The following is a 15,000-nucleotide window of genomic DNA, read 5'->3' as shown; positions in this document are numbered from 1 at the left end:
TGAAAGTTTCGGCCCTTGGACAGTGAGGAGAGGGAGAGTAAAGGGGCAGGTGTTGTACATTCTGCAGTTGGATGGGAAGGTGCCATGGGAGGGGGTTGAGGTCTAGGGGGTGATGGAGGAGTGGACCAGGGTGTCCTAGAGGGAATGATCCCTACGGAATGCTGACAGGGGGCAGTGAAGGGAAGATGTGTTTGGTGGTGGCATCATGCTGGAGTTGGCGGAAATGGCGGAGGATGATCCTTTGAATGCGGAGGCTGGTGGGGTGATAAGTGAGGACAAGGGGGACCCTATCATGTTTCTGGGAGGGAGGAGAAGGCGTGAGGGCGGATGCGTGGGAGATGGGCCGGACACGGTTGAGGGCCCTGTCAACCACCGTGGGTGGAAAACCTTGGTTAAGGAAGAAGGAAGACATGTCAGAGGAACTGTTTTTGAAGGTAGCATCATCAGAACAGATGTGACGGAGGCGAAGGAACTGAGAGAATGGGATGGAGTCCTTACAGGAAGCGGGGTGTGAGGAGCTGTAGTCGAGGTAGCTGTGGGAGTCGGTAGGCTTGTAATGGATATTGGTGGCCAGTCTATCACCAGAGATTGAGACAGAGAGGTCAAGGAAGGGAAGGGAAGTGTCAGAGATGGACCACGTGAAAATGATGGAGGGGTGGAGATTGGAAGCAAAATTAATAAATTTTTCCAAGACCCGACGAGAGCATGAAGCAGCACCGAAGTAATCATCGATGTACCGGAGAAAGAGTTGTGGAAGGGGGCCGGAGTAGGACTGGAACAAGGAATGTTCCACATACTCCATAAAGAGACAGGCATAGCTGGGGCCCATGCGGGTACCCATAGCCACACCTTTTATTTGGAGGAAGTGAGAGGAGTTGAAGGAGAAATTGTTCAGTGTGAGAACAAGTTCAGCCAGACGGAGGAGAGTAGTGGTGGATGGGGATTGTTCGGGCCTCTGTTCGAGGAAGAAGCTAAGGGCCCTCAGACCATCCTGGTGGGGGATGGAGGTGTAGAGGGATTGGACGTCCTTGGTGAAGAGGAAGCGGTTGGGGCCAGGGAACTGGAAATTGCTGATATGATGTAGGATGTCAGAGGAATCACAGATGTAGGTGGGAAGGGATTGGACAAGGGGAGAGAGAAGGGAGTCAAGATAGCAAGAAATGAGTTCCGTGGGGCAGGAACAGGCTGACACGATCGGTCTGCCGGGACAGTCCTGTTTGTGGATTTTGGGTAGGAGATAGAAGCGGGCCGACCGAGGTTGGGAGACTATCAGGTTGGAAGCTGTGGAAGGAAGATCTCCAGAGGAGATGAGGTCAGTGACAGTCCTGGAAACAATGGCTTGATGTTCAGTGGTGGGGTCATGGTCCAGGGAGAGGTAGGAGGAAGTGTCTGTGAGTTGACGCTCAGCCTCCGCGAGGTAGAGGTCAGTGCGTCAGACAACAACAGCACCACCCTTGTCAGCGGGTTTGATGACAATGTCAGGGTTGAACCTGAGAGAACCGAGTGTAATAAGTTCAGAGAGAGACAGGTTAGAGCGGGTGAGAGGAGCAGAGAAATTGAGTGACTAATGTCACGTCGACAGTTCTCAATGAAAAGATCAAGAGAAGGTAAGAATCCAGAGGGAGGGGTCCAGGTGGAGGGAGAATATTGGAGATGGGTAAAAGGATCCGTTGAATGGGGAGAGGACTCCTGCCCAAAGAAGTGAGCCCGGAGACAAAGAAGGCGGAAGAAGAGTTCAGCATCTTGCCGAGCCTGAAATTAATTGAGATGAGGGCGTAAGGGTATGAAACTAAGTCCTTTGCTGAGCACTGAACATTCAGCGTCGGAGAAGGGAAGGTCAGGGGGTATAGTGAATACACGGCTGGGGCTGGGATTGGAAGATGGGGTGGGGTCGGAGGGACGGGCAGGGGTGGAGGGTCCTGGATGGGCATTGGTGTCGATGAGTTGTTGGAGCTTGCGTTCCTTAGCACCCGAAAGAAAGAAAGAAACAAAGTTTCTTGTTGAGACGTCGGATGAGCCGAAGAATAAAATGAAACTGAGGACACGCGCAGCTTTGAAAAAGGCTACGGCGGTGCTGCTGGAGGGAGAGGTCGAGTGTGTTCATATGGCGGCGCATGGCACTGAGTGTGGATTTCAGAATGTGATGGGAACAGCAGTCCAAGGAGCGTTGTATGTCCCGGAGATACGTGTAATCCTGGGTTGGTTCGAAACATGAGGGGTGGAATTTCAGTTGGAATCCACGTGGGGTAAGTCGGAGACAGAGTCAGTCACTGAGGAAGGAGATATGACTGTAAAAGCGGGTTTCAATCAACACCTTGTCAAACACCAGGAGAGAAATGGAAAGCAACGAAGGCGAACAGGGCAAGAGAGAGATACGGACATCTTGTCGGAGAGAAGAGCAATACTTCTTCAAGGTAGGCGTTCCTGGAAGAGAAGTGGCTGCCAATTAAACACTAAGATAAAGGCAAAAAACTGCGGATGCTGGAAATCGGAAACAAAAATAAACCTGCCCACAAGCATGACCCAAACCTCCCTGTCACTTGCCATTTCAACACACCACCCTGCTCTCATGCCCACCTGCATGATATAGATTTTTCTTTTCCCACCTAATTCCATTATTTTTCAAAGCATTTCCATCCATTGTTTGTCTCCGCCTTTTAGCCTATTTCGATCCCTTCCCCCCACCCCCAATATCTGTACGTTGGAGAGGCCAAACGCGGACTGGGGTGACGGCTCTGACGACCACCTTCGGTCTGTCCGCAAGCATGACCCAGACCTGCCTGCCGCTTGCCGTTCCAACACCCCACCCTGCTCTCACGCCCACGTGCCCGTTCATCGGCCAGCTGCATCGTCCCAGTGCCAAGCTCGGCGCAAGCTGGAGGAACAGCACCTCATCTTCCGACCGGGCACTTCGCAGCCTTCCGGACTGAACATGGAGGTCGACAACTTCAGATCGTGGACTCTCTCCTCCGTCCCCACCTCCTTTTCCGATCCCCTGCCTGCCACACCACCCCCCACCCCACCCCCCCCCCCCCCACCGTTTTTTCCCCAATAATTTATATAGATTTTTCTTTTCCCACCTAATTCCATTATTTTTAAGCGTATTTCCATCCGTTGTTTTATCTCCGCCTTTTAGCCCATTTCGATCCCACCCCCCCCCCCCCCAACCCCAGTCCCCGCTAGGGACATCTGCCACTAGCTTGCAACCCTTAAAGTCCCCATTAGCACATTCCTTAGCTAATATCACCACCGTCAACACCCCTTTGTCCTTTGACCTGTGACATCATTGACAATCTCTCCTCTCCTGTCAGACCTGCTGAGTTTTTCCAGCTGTTTTCGTGTTTGTTCATGTTTGAGGAGGAAGGGACTACATTTCCCGGCGGGCAGCGCGGCTGACCTTGGGGTCAAACTCATGGCGGGGGCGGGGGTGGGGGGGGGGTCACCGGACAATGGGAGGGAGGGAGGGACGTCGACCATCGGGAGACCGGACAACCCCTGAGGAGCTGCACGGGCCGGAGCAGAGAGTGGACAGAAGGTGATGTGAAGTGACCAGGGCCGGCAGGGGGGCGAAAGGACAAAGCCCGTCGACCGACCGGCCGGCGGAGGAAGTGACGTCGAAAGGGGCGGGGTTAGGCCTGATGGCGGGGGGGATGGGGGCGGATCTGGGACGACAATGCCCGGCAAGTGACGTCGAAAGGGGCGGGGTTAGGCCTGATGGCTGGGGGGATGGGGGCGGATCTGGGACGACAATGCCCGGCAAGTGACGTCGAAAGGGGCGGGGTTAGGCCTGATGGACAGGGCAAGGGGCGTAGCTGAGACGTCAGTTGCCAGGAGGCGATGTCACACGGGGGCGGGGTTGTGACTGACGTACGGAGGATTGTGCGGTCTCTGGTTCGCAGAGTGAAAGGAAGTGATGTCACAAGGGGGCGGGGCTATGCTTGACGGACAGGGCGCTGGGCGGGGCTGACATCTCCATTCTCCATGAGTCGGCAAGGCCTCAGGACAGTGACTTGATCTGAACCTGGGACTAACAGCCAAGGGGCTTCGGGGCAGCAGCAGCAGCAGCAGCAGCAGCAGCAGCAATGGAGGAGCTGGGAGTGATAGTGGAGAAAATGCAGGTGGGTGAGGGGGGTGTGAGGGTGAGGGGGGTGTGAGGAGGGTGAGGGGGATGTGAGGGTGAGGGTGAGGGGGGTGTGAGGGTGAGGGTGAGGGGGGTGTGAGGGTGAGGGGGGTGTGAGGGTGAGGGGGGTGTGAGGGTGAGGGGGATGTGAGGGTGAGGGGGGTGTGAGGGTGAGGGGGATGTGAGGGTGAGGGGGGTGTGAGGGTGAGGGTGAGGGGGGTGTGAGGGTGAGGGGGATGTGAGGAGGGTGAGGGGGATGTGAGGGTGAGGGTGAGGGGGGTGTGAGGGTGAGGGGGATGTGAGGGTGAGGGGGGTGTGAGGGTGAGGGGGATGTGAGGGTGAGGGTGAGGGGGGTGTGAGGGTGAGGGGGATGTGAGGGTGAGGGGGGTGTGAGGGTGAGGGGGATGTGAGGGTGAGGGGGGTGTGAGGGTGAGGGGGGTGTGAGGGTGAGGGGGGTGTGAGGGTGAGGGGGGGGTGAGGGGGGGTGTGAGGGTGAGGGGGGTGTGAGGGTGAGGGGGGTGTGAGGGTGAGGGGGGGTGAGGGGGGTGTGAGGGTGAGGGGGGGGTGAGGGGGGTGTGAGGGTGAGGGGGGTGTGAGGGTGAGGGGGGTGTGAGGGTGAGGGGGGTGTGAGGGGGGTGTGAGGGTGAGGGGGGTGTGAGGGTGAGGGGGGTGTGAGGGTGAGGGGGATGTGAGGAGGGTGAGGGGGATGTGAGGGTGAGGGTGAGGGGGGTGTGAGGGTGAGGGGGGGTGTGAGGGTGAGGGGGATGTGAGGAGGGTGAGGGGGATGTGAGGGTGAGGGTGAGGGGGGTGTGAGGGTGAGGGGGATGTGAGGGTGAGGGGGGTGTGAGGGTGAGGGGGATGTGAGGGTGAGGGTGAGGGGGGTGTGAGGGTGAGGGGGGTGTGAGGGTGAGGGGGATGTGAGGGTGAGGGGGGTGTGAGGGTGAGGGTGAGGGGGGTGTGAGGGTGAGGGGGGTGTGAGGGTGAGGGGGGTGTGAGGGTGAGGGGGATGTGAGGGTGAGGGTGAGGGGGGTGTGAGGGTGAGGGTGAGGGGTGTGTGAGGGTGAGGGGTGTGTGAGGGTGAGGGGTGTGTGAGGGTGAGGGGGATGTGAGGGTGAGGGTGAGAGGTTGTGTGAGGGTGAGGGTGAGGGGTGTGTGAGGGTGAGGGTGAGGGGTGTGTGAGGGTGAGGGTGAGGGTGAGGGGGGTGTGAGGGTGAGGGTGAGGGGGGTGTGAGGGTGAGGGGGGTGTGAGGGTGAGGGTGAGGGGGGTGTGAGTGTGAGGGTGAGGGGGGTGTGAGGGTGAGGGGGGTGTGAGGGTGAGGGGGGTGTGAGGGTGAGGGGGATGTGAGGGTGAGGGTGAGGGGGGTGTGAGGGTGAGGGTGAGGGGGGTGTGAGGGTGAGGGTGAGGGGGGTGTGAGGGTGAGGGTGAGGGGGGTGTGAGGGTGAGGGTGAGGGGGGTGTGAGGGTGAGGGTGAGGGGGGTGTGAGGGTGAGGGTGAGGGGGGTGTGAGGGTGAGGGGGGTGTGAGGGTGAGGGGGGTGTGAGGGTGAGGGGGGTGTGAGGGTGAGGGGGGTGTGAGGGTGAGGGGGGTGTGAGGGTGAGGGGGGTGTGAGGGTGAGGGGGGTGTGAGGGTGAGGGGGGTGTGAGGGTGTGAGGGTTTGAGGGTGTGAGGGTGAGGGTGTGAGGGTTTGAGGGTGAGGGGGATGTGAGGGTGAGGGTGTGAGGGTTTGAGGGTGAGGGGGGTGTGAGGGTGAGGGTGTGAGGGTTTGAGGGTGAGGGGCGGTGTGAGGGTGAGGGGGGTGTGAGGGGGGTGAGGGGGATGTGAGGAGGGTGAGGGGGGTGTGAGGGTGAGGGGGGTGTGAGGGTGAGGGGGGTGTGAGGGTGAGGGGGATGTGAGGGTGAGGGGGGTGTGAGGGTGAGGGTGTGAGGGTTTGAGGGTGAGGGGCGATGTGAGGGTGAGGGGGGTGTGAGGGTGAGGGTGTGAGGGTTTGAGGGTGAGGGGCGGTGTGAGGGTGAGGGGGGTGTGAGGGTGAGGGTGTGAGGGTTTGAGGGTGAGGGGCGGTGTGAGGGTGAGGGGGGTGTGAGGGGGGGGTGAGGGGGGTGTGAGGGTGAGGGTGTGAGGGTTTGAGGGTGAGGGGCGGTGTGAGGGTGAGGGGGGTGTGAGGGGGGTGTGAGGGTGAGGGTGTGAGGGTTTTAGGGTGAGGGGCGGTGTGAGGGTGAGGGGGGTGTGAGGGTGAGGGGGGTGTGAGGGTGAGGGGGATGAGGGTGAGGGGGATGAGGGTGAGGGGGATGAGGGTGAGGGGGATGAGGGTGAGGGGATGAGGGTGAGGGGGGTGTGAGGAGGGTGAGGGGTGGTGTGAGGGTGAGGGGGGTGTGAGGGGGTGAGGGTGAGGGTGTGAGGGGGGTGTGAGGGGGGATGAGGGTGAGGGGGGTGTGAGGGGGGATGAGGGTGAGGGGGGTGTGAGGGGGGGATGAGGGTGAAGGGGGTGTGAGGGGGGATGAGGGTGAGGGGTGGTGTGAGGGTGAGGGGGATGAGGGTGAGGGGGGGGTGAGACTGAGGGGGGATGAGGGTGAAGGGGGTGTGAGGGGGCTGAGGGTGAAGAGGGTGAGGGGGCGTGATTGGGGGTGAGGGGGTTGAGGGAGGGGGGTGAGGGTGAGGAGGGCATGAAGGGGGTGAGGGGTTGAGGGAGGGGGGCGTGATTGAGGGTGAGGGGGTGAGGGCGAGGGGGGTGTGAGGGGGATGAGGGTGAGGGAGACATGATTAGGGGTGAGGGTGAGGGGGGTGAGGGAGAGGGGCGTGATTAGGGGTGAGGGTGAGGGGAGAGAGAGGGGGGGTGGGGCAGAGGGGGGTTGAGAGGAGGGGAGGGGGTGAGTGGGAGGGGAGACACAGATACACTCACACCCCGCCGCCGCCCCCCCCCCCCCCCCCCCCCCCCCACACTCTCTATACAGACAGGGAGAGAGAGCAGATCACAGCCCCCAGAGTCAGGGGGAGAGAGAGAGATGGGGAGGATTATAGGGAGCTGGAGGAGGTTACAGAGATAGGGAGGGTTGTAGGGGCTGGAGGAGGTTACAGAGATAGGGAGGGCTGTAGGGGCTGGAGGAGGTTACAGAGATAGGGAGGGTTGTAGGGGCTGGAGGAGGTTACAGCGATAGGGAGGGGTGTAGGGGCTGGAGGAGGTTACAGAGATAGGGAGGGCTGTAGGGGCTGGAGGAGGTTACAGAGATAGGGAGGGCTGTAGGGGCTGGAGGAGGTTACAGAGATAAGGAGGGCTGTAGGGGCTGGAGGAGGTTACAGAGATAGGGAGGGTTGTAGGGGCTGGAGGAGGTTACAGCGATAGGGAGGGTTGTAGGGGCTGGAGGAGGTTACAGAGATAGGGAGGGCTGTAGGGGCTGGAGGAGGTTACAGAGATAGGGAGGGTTGTAGGGGCTGGAGGAGGTTACAGCGATAGGGAGGGGTGTAGGGGCTGGAGGAGGTTACAGAGATAGGGAGGGCTGTAGGGGCTGGAGGAGGTTACAGAGATAGGGAGGGCTGTAGGGGCTGGAGGAGGTTACAGAGATAGGGAGGGTTGTAGGGGCTGGAGGAGGTTACAGCGATAGGGAGGGCTGTAGCGGCTGGAGGAGGTTACAGAGATAGGGAGGGTTGTAGGGGCTGGAGGAGGTTACAGCGATAGGGAGGGGTGTAGGGGCTGGAGGTGGTTACAGAGATAGTGAGGGTTGTAGGGGCTGGAGGAGGTTACAGAGATAGGGAGGGCTGTAGGGGCTGGAGGAGGTTAGTGAGATAGGGACGTTTGTAGGGGCTGGGGGAGGTTACAGTGATAGGGAGGGTTGTCGGGGCTAGAGGTGGTTACTGAGATAAGGAGGGTTGTAGAGGCTGGAGGAGGTTACAGAGATAGGGAGGGGTGTAGGGGCTGGAGGAGGTTACAGTGATAGGGAGGGTTGTAGGGGCTGGAGGACGTTAGTGAGATAGTGAGGGCTGTAGGGGCTGGGGGAGGTTACAGTGATAGGGAGGGTTGTCGGGGCTAGAGGTGGTTACTGAGATAAGGAGGGTTGTAGAGGCTGGAGGAGGTTACAGAGATAGGGCGGGGTGTAGGGGCTGGAGGAGGTTACAGTGATAGGGAGGGTTGTAGGGGCTGGAGGACGTTAGTGAGATAGTGAGGGCTGTAGGGGCTGGAGGAGGTTAGTGAGATAGGGACGTTTGTAGGGGCTGGAGGAGGTTACAGAGATAGGGAGGGGTGTAGGGGCTGGAGGAGGTTACAGAGATAAGGAGGGCTGGAGGAGGTTAGAGAGTTAGGAAGTAGGTGAGGAGGGGTCTGAAAACAAGGATGAGAATATTAAAATCAGGGTGTTGCTGGACTGGGATCCAGTGTTGGTCACTGAGTTTGAGCCACGGGTATCGCTGGGTGAACCGGAGTTGGGATATGGAGAGAGCCGATTTTCAGGAGCTGATAGCTGCGTCTGCTGTGTCTGGGAACAAGTGGAGATACCTGACTGAGCGTACCGGCTGAACACACGTCGTGCGTGTGGTGGTGAATGTTTGTGGATGCGTGCCGCCCTCACCTGTTGCGCCGTGAGAATTTTGAACCCCTTTCGGTTTGCGTTTGCAGGATGATATCCCTTCACTGATGTCATCCAGGCCCCACACTGGCCTGTCCTTTCTCGCTCCTGAACCCGAGGATTTGGAGGACCTATACAGCCGTTACAAGGTGAGTGAGGAGCCATCTCCAGACTCCCTGGCCTGGCCAGCGTTTGAGGTGCGGTCACTGTTGTAATGTCAGAAACCTGGCAAGATCGCACAGACAGCCACGCGGCGCTCCCTCAGTACTGACCCTCCGACAGTGCGGCGCTCCCTCAGTACTGACCCTCCGACAGTGCGGCGCTCCCTCAGTACTGACCCTCCGACAGTGCAGCGCTCCCTCAGTACTGACCCTCCGACAGTGCAGCGCTCCCTCAGTACTGACCCTCCGACAGTGCAGTACTCCCTCAGTACTGACCCTCCGACAGTGCAGCACTCCCTCAGTACTGACCCTCCGACAGTGCAGCACTCCTTCAGTACTGACCCTCCGACAGTGCAGCACTCACTCAGTACTGACCCTCCGACAGTGCAGCACTCCCTCAGTACTGACCCTCCGACAGTGCAGCACTCCCTCAGTACTGACCCTCCGACAGTGCAGCACTCCCTCAGTACTGACCCTCCGACAGTGCAGCACTCCCTCAGTACTGACCCTCCGACAGTGCAGCACTCCCTCAGTACTGACCCTCCGACAGTGCAGTACTCCCTCAGTACTGACCCTCTGACAGTGCAGTACTCCCTCAGTACTGACCCTCTGACAGTGCAGCACTCCCTCAGTACTGACCCTCCGACAGTGCAGCACTCCCTCAGTACTGACCCTCCGACAGTGCAGCACTCCCTCAGTACTGACCCTCCGACAGTGCAGCGCTCCCTCAGTACTGACCCTCCGACAGTGCAGCGCTCCCTCAGTACTGACCCTCCGACAGTGCAGCGCTCCCTCAGTACTGACCCTCCGACAGTGCAGCGCTCCCTCAGTACTGACCCTCCGACAGTGCAGCACTCCCTCAGTACTGACCCTCCCACAGTGCAGCACTCCCTCAGTACTGACCCTCCGACAGTGCAGCACTCCCTCAGTACTGACCCTCCGACAGTGCAGCACTCCCTCAGTACTGACCCTCCGACAGTGCAGCACTCCTTCAGTACTGACCCTCCGACAGTGCAGCACTCACTCAGTACTGACCCTCCGACAGTGCAGCACTCCCTCAGTACTGACCCTCCGACAGTGCAGCACTCCCTCAGTACTGACCCTCCGACAGTGCAGTACTCCCTCAGTACTGACCCTCCGACAGTGCAGCACTCCCTCAGTACTGACCCTCCGACAGTGCAGTACTCCCTCAGTACTGACCCTCCGACAGTGCAGCACTCCCTCAGTACTGACCCTCCGACAGTGCAGCACTCCTTCAGTACTGACCCTCCGACAGTGCAGCACTCCCTCAGTACTGACCCTCCGACAGTGCAGTACTCCCTCAGTACTGACCCTCCGACAGTGCAGCACTCCCTCAGTACTGACCCTCCGACAGTGCAGCACTCCCTCAGTACTGACCCTCCGACAGTGCAGCACTCCTTCAGTACTGACCCTCCGACAGTGCAGCACTCACTCAGTACTGACCCTCCGACAGTGCAGCACTCCCTCAGTACTGACCCTCCGACAGTGCAGCACTCCCTCAGTACTGACCCTCCGACAGTGCAGCACTCCCTCAGTACTGACCCTCCGACAGTGCAGCACTCCCTCAGTACTGACCCTCCGACAGTGCAGCACTCCCTCAGTACTGACCCTCTGACAGTGCAGTACTCCCTCAGTACTGACCCTCTGACAGTGCAGCACTCCCTCAGTACTGACCCTCCGACAGTGCAGCGCTCCCTCAGTACTGACCCTCCGACAGTGCAGCGCTCCCTCAGTACTGACCCTCCGACAGTGCAGCGCTCCCTCAGTACTGACCCTCCGACAGTGCAGCGCTCCCTCAGTACTGACCCTCCGACAGTGCAGCGCTCCCTCAGTACTGACCCTCCGACAGTGCAGCGCTCCCTCAGTACTGACCCTCCGACAGTGCAGCGCTCCCTCAGTACTGACCCTCCGACAGTGCAGCGCTCCCTCAGTACTGACCCTCCGACAGTGCAGCGCTCCCTCAGTACTGACCCTCCGACAGTGCAGCGCTCCCTCAGTACTGACCCTCCGACAGTGCAGCGCTCCCTCAGTACTGACCCTCCGACAGTGCAGCGCTCCCTCAGTACTGACCCTCCGACAGTGCAGCGCTCCCTCAGTACTGACCCTCCGACAGTGCAGCGCTCCCTCAGTACTGACCCTCCGACAGTGCAGCGCTCCCTCAGTAATGACCCTCCGACAGTGCAGCGCTACCTCAGTACTGACCCTCCGACAGTGCAGCGCTCCCTCAGTACTGACCCTCCGACAGTGCAGCGCTCCCTCAGTACTGACCCTCCGACATTGCAGCGCTCCCTCAGTACTGACCCTCCGACAGTGCAGCGCTTCCTCAGTACTGACCCTCCGACAGTGCAGCTCTCCCTCAGTACTGACCCTCCGACAGTGCAGCGCTCCCTCAGTACTGACCCTCCGACAGTGCAGCGCTCCCTCAGTACTGACCCTCCGACAGTGCAGCGCTCCCTCAGTACTGACCCTCCGACAGTGCAGCGCTCCCTCAGTACTGACCCTCCGACAGTGCAGCGCTCCCTCAGTACTGACCCTCCGACAGTGCAGCGCTCCCTCAGTACTGACCCTCCGACAGTGCAGCGCTCCCTCAGTACTGACCCTCCGCCCTTACATTGCGCTGGTACTCGGGCCTTTCTTTGGTTTTGTGCATTCTGAGCTCTTGTGTCTCCCCCCCACCCCCACCCCCCTTGCAGAAGCTACAACAGGAGCTGGAGTTCCTCGAGGTGCAGGAGGAGTACATCAAGGATGAACAGAAGAATCTGAAGAAGGAATTCCTCCACGCCCAGGAGGAGGTTAAACGCATCCAGAGCATCCCCCTGGTGATCGGGCAGTTCCTGGAGGCTGTCGACCAGAACACAGCTATCGTGGGCTCTACGACAGGTGATTCCCATCATCTGCTAGTCGCAGGCACCAGCGCTGCCTGCTCCTTGTGGGGTGGTGGTGGGGGGACAGATTCGATTTCGGAGCAGGAGGAGGCCATTCAGCCCCCTCCACCCTGCTGCCCCATTCAGTAAGATCGCGGCTGACCTGAGTGTGGCACTAACTCCTCTCTGTCCCTCGATAACCCTTTTGGCTATCCCGGTTCAGTCAAGAATCTATCTACCCCTGCCTTGGAAATATTCGTTGACCCACCCTCCACCGTTCTCTGGGAGAAGGGAGAGAGATAGTTCCTAAGATCTATCGCCCTCTGAGAGAAAGGATTTATCCTCGTCCCCTTGACCTCCATCATTCTCAGCTCTTATTTTTAAACTGCGCCCCCTGGTTCCGGTCTGTCACACGAGGGGATACCTCCCCTCAGCACCCGCCATGTTAAGTCCCCTCCGGATCGTGTGTGTTTGAGTAAGGTCACCTCTCTCTCCTCTGAACTGCTGTGGATACAAGCCCAGTCTGTCCTCCTTTGCCCTCATAAGATAAACCCTCATCCCTTCTCTGGCCTTTTTTAAAATTCATTCGTGGTGATGTGGGTGTCACTGGCTGGACCCAGCATTTATTGCCCATCCCTAATTGTCCCTTGAGAAGGTGGTGGGTGAGCTGCCTTCTTGAGCCGCTGCAGTCCATGTGGTGTAGGTACACCCACAGCGCTGTTAGGGAGAGTTCCAGGATTTTGTCCATGTGGTGTAGGTACACCCACAGCGCTGTTAGGGAGGGAGTACCAGGATTTTGTCCATGTGGTGTAGGTACACCCACAGCGCTGTTAGGGAGGGAGTTCCAGGATTTTGTCCCGTGTGGTGTAGGTACACCCACAGCGCTGTTAGGGAGGGAGTTCCAGGATTTTGTCCCGTGTGGTGTAGGTACACCCACAGTGCTGTTAGGGAGGGAGTTCCAGGATTTTGTCCATGTGGTGTAGGTACACCCACAGTGCTGTTAGGGAGGGAGTTCCAGGATTTTGTCCGTGTGGTGTAGGTACACCCACAGCGCTGTTAGGGATGGAGTTCCAGGATTTTGTCAGTGTGGTGTAGGTACACTCAGCGCTGTTAGGGAGGTAGTTCCAGGATTTTGTCCGTGTGGTGTAGGTACACCCACAGCGCTGTTAGGGAGGGAGTTCCAGGGTTTTGTCCGTGTGGTGTAGGTACACTCACAGCGCTGTTAGGGAGGGAGTTCCAGGATTTTGACCCAGCTACAGTGAAGGAACGGCCGATATGTTTCCAAGTCAGGACGTTGAGTGACTTGGAGGGGACCTTCCAGGTGGTGGTGTTCCCCGTGTGTCTGCTGCCCTTGTCCTTCTAGATGGTAGAGGTCATGGGTTTGGAAGATGCTGTCGAAGGAGCCTTGGTGAGTTGCTGCAGTGCATCTTGTAGATGGTACACACACTGCTGCTACTGTGCGTCGGTGGTGGAGGGAGTGAATGTTTGTTGATGGGGTGCCAATCAAGCGGGGCTGCTTTGTCCTGGATGGTGTTGAGCTTCTTGAGTGTTGTGGGAGCTGCACTCATCCAGGCAAGTGGGGAGTATTCCATCACATTCCTGACTTGTGCCTTGTAGATGGTTAACAGGCTTTGGGGAGTCAGGAGGTGAGTTACTTGCTGCAGGATTCCCAGCCTCTGACCTGCTCTTGTCACCACAGTATTTATATAGCTGGTCCAGTTCAGTTTCTGGTCAATGGTAACCCCCAGGATGTTGATAGTGGGGGATTCAGTGATGGTAATGTCATTGAACATTAGGGGGCGATGGTTGGATTCTCTCGTTGGAGATGGGCATTGCCTGACACTTGTGTGGTGTGAATGTTATCTGCCACTTGTCAGCCCAAGCCTGGATATTGTCCAGGTCTTGCTGCATTTGGACATGGACTGTTTCAGTATCTGAGGAGTCGTGAATGATGCTGAACATTGTGCAATCATCAGCGAACATCCCCACTTCTGACCTTATGATGGAAGGAAGGTCATTGATGAAGCAGCTGAAGATGGTTGGGCCGAGGACACTACCCTGAGGGATTCCTGCAGTGATGTCCTGGAGCTGAGATGATTGACCTCCAACAACCACAACCATCTTCCTTTGTGCTGGGTATGACTCCAACCAGCGGAGAGTTTTCCCCCTGATTCCCATTGACTCAGTTTTGCTGGGGCTCCATGATGCTACACTCGGTCAAATGCTGCCTCGATATCAAGGACAGTCACTCTCACCTCACCTTGGGAGTTCAGCTCTTTTGATCATGTTTGAACCAAGGCTGCAATGAGGTCAGGAGCTGAGTGGCCCTGGCGGAACACAAACTGGGCGTCAGTGAGCAGGTTATTGCTAATCAAGTGCCACTCGATAGCAATGTCGATGACCCCTTCCATTACTTTACTGATGATGGAGAGTAGACAGATGGGGCGGTAATTGGCTGGGTTGGATTTGTCCTGCTTTTTGTGTACAGGACATACCTGGGCAATATCCCACCTAGCTGGGTAGATGCCGGTGTTGTAGCTGTACTGGAGCAGCTTGGTTAGGGGGCGCGGCAAGTTCTGGAGCACAAGTCTTCAGGACTATCGCCGGAATATTGTCAGGCCCCCGTAGCCTTTGCTGTATCCAGTGCCTTCAGTCACCGCTTCCCACTCAGCTATGTCCTTTCTTAAATAATAAGATCAAAACTGCACAAAGCACTGTAGATTTTGTCTCACCAAATGCCCTGTCCAACTGTATGCTCCAATCTCTTCTCTCCTCATGCACCGCACCCCTACTCCTCTGAAAGAGTGCTGGGAAGTGTGTGTTCAAGCGCTTGGCTTGTCCCGTCACTCAGCCCCGCTCCGCATTGCTGAGCTCCGTGACGTTACGTCTAGAGTTGGCTCAGTTCTGTCCCGCGGCAACTGGTAACTGACTCATTTGGGCCCGTTGCGGAGCGCTGCTTCCCCTCTCCAACCTATTGGCCCAGGATTCCCTGGAGCAGGATCTCAGCACGGCCGCAGCACAGGAGGCAGGCCCCTTTGGGCCCTTCACACGTGTGTGTGTGCTGCCTCGTCGAAGGAGCGGCGCACCTCGTGCCCGCTCCCCCGCCTCCTCCCTGTAATCCCGCCTGTTCCTCCTGATGATGAAAGAGGAGCAGCAGGAGGCCATTCAGCCCCTTGAGCCTACTCCGCCCGTTCGATAAGATCACGCCCGACCTGATTGTGGCTTTATCTCCATTTCCTGCCTACCCCACCCAACCCCCCCCCACATAACCCTTGACTCCC

General features: G+C 58.4%; 1 protein-coding gene across 1 annotated transcript; it reads left to right on the top strand.

The window, feature by feature from the left end:
- The first annotated feature begins 3,910 nt into the window (after window positions 1-3,910).
- Window positions 3,911-11,869, top strand: LOC121274030 (26S proteasome regulatory subunit 6B-like). Its single transcript, XM_041181160.1, has 3 exons — window positions 3,911-4,118; window positions 8,724-8,822; window positions 11,549-11,869. Exons 1-3 carry the CDS (start codon window positions 4,083-4,085, stop codon window positions 11,867-11,869), a joined length of 456 nt encoding a protein of 151 aa, XP_041037094.1. The 5' UTR covers window positions 3,911-4,082.
- Window positions 11,870-15,000: the final 3,131 nt, after the last annotated feature.

The sequence above is a fragment of the Carcharodon carcharias genome (genome assembly GCF_017639515.1).
Source record: "Carcharodon carcharias isolate sCarCar2 chromosome 29 unlocalized genomic scaffold, sCarCar2.pri SUPER_29_unloc_2, whole genome shotgun sequence".
In the NCBI taxonomy this organism is placed as follows: Eukaryota; Metazoa; Chordata; class Chondrichthyes; order Lamniformes; family Lamnidae; genus Carcharodon; species Carcharodon carcharias.
The sequence above is the reverse complement of the archived record's forward strand: the minus strand, read 5'-3'. Positions and strand labels throughout refer to the sequence as shown.

Excerpts from the sequence above, each read along its gene's own strand:
- LOC121274030 (XM_041181160.1), top strand. The coding sequence starts at position 4,083 with ATGGAGGAGCTGGGAGTGATAGTGGAGAAAATGCAG. Across the intron at positions 4,119-8,723 it reads TGATAGTGGAGAAAATGCAG|GATGATATCCCTTCACTGAT; the intron begins GTGGGTGAGGGG and ends TTGCGTTTGCAG. Across the intron at positions 8,823-11,548 it reads ACCTATACAGCCGTTACAAG|AAGCTACAACAGGAGCTGGA; the intron begins GTGAGTGAGGAG and ends CCCCCCTTGCAG.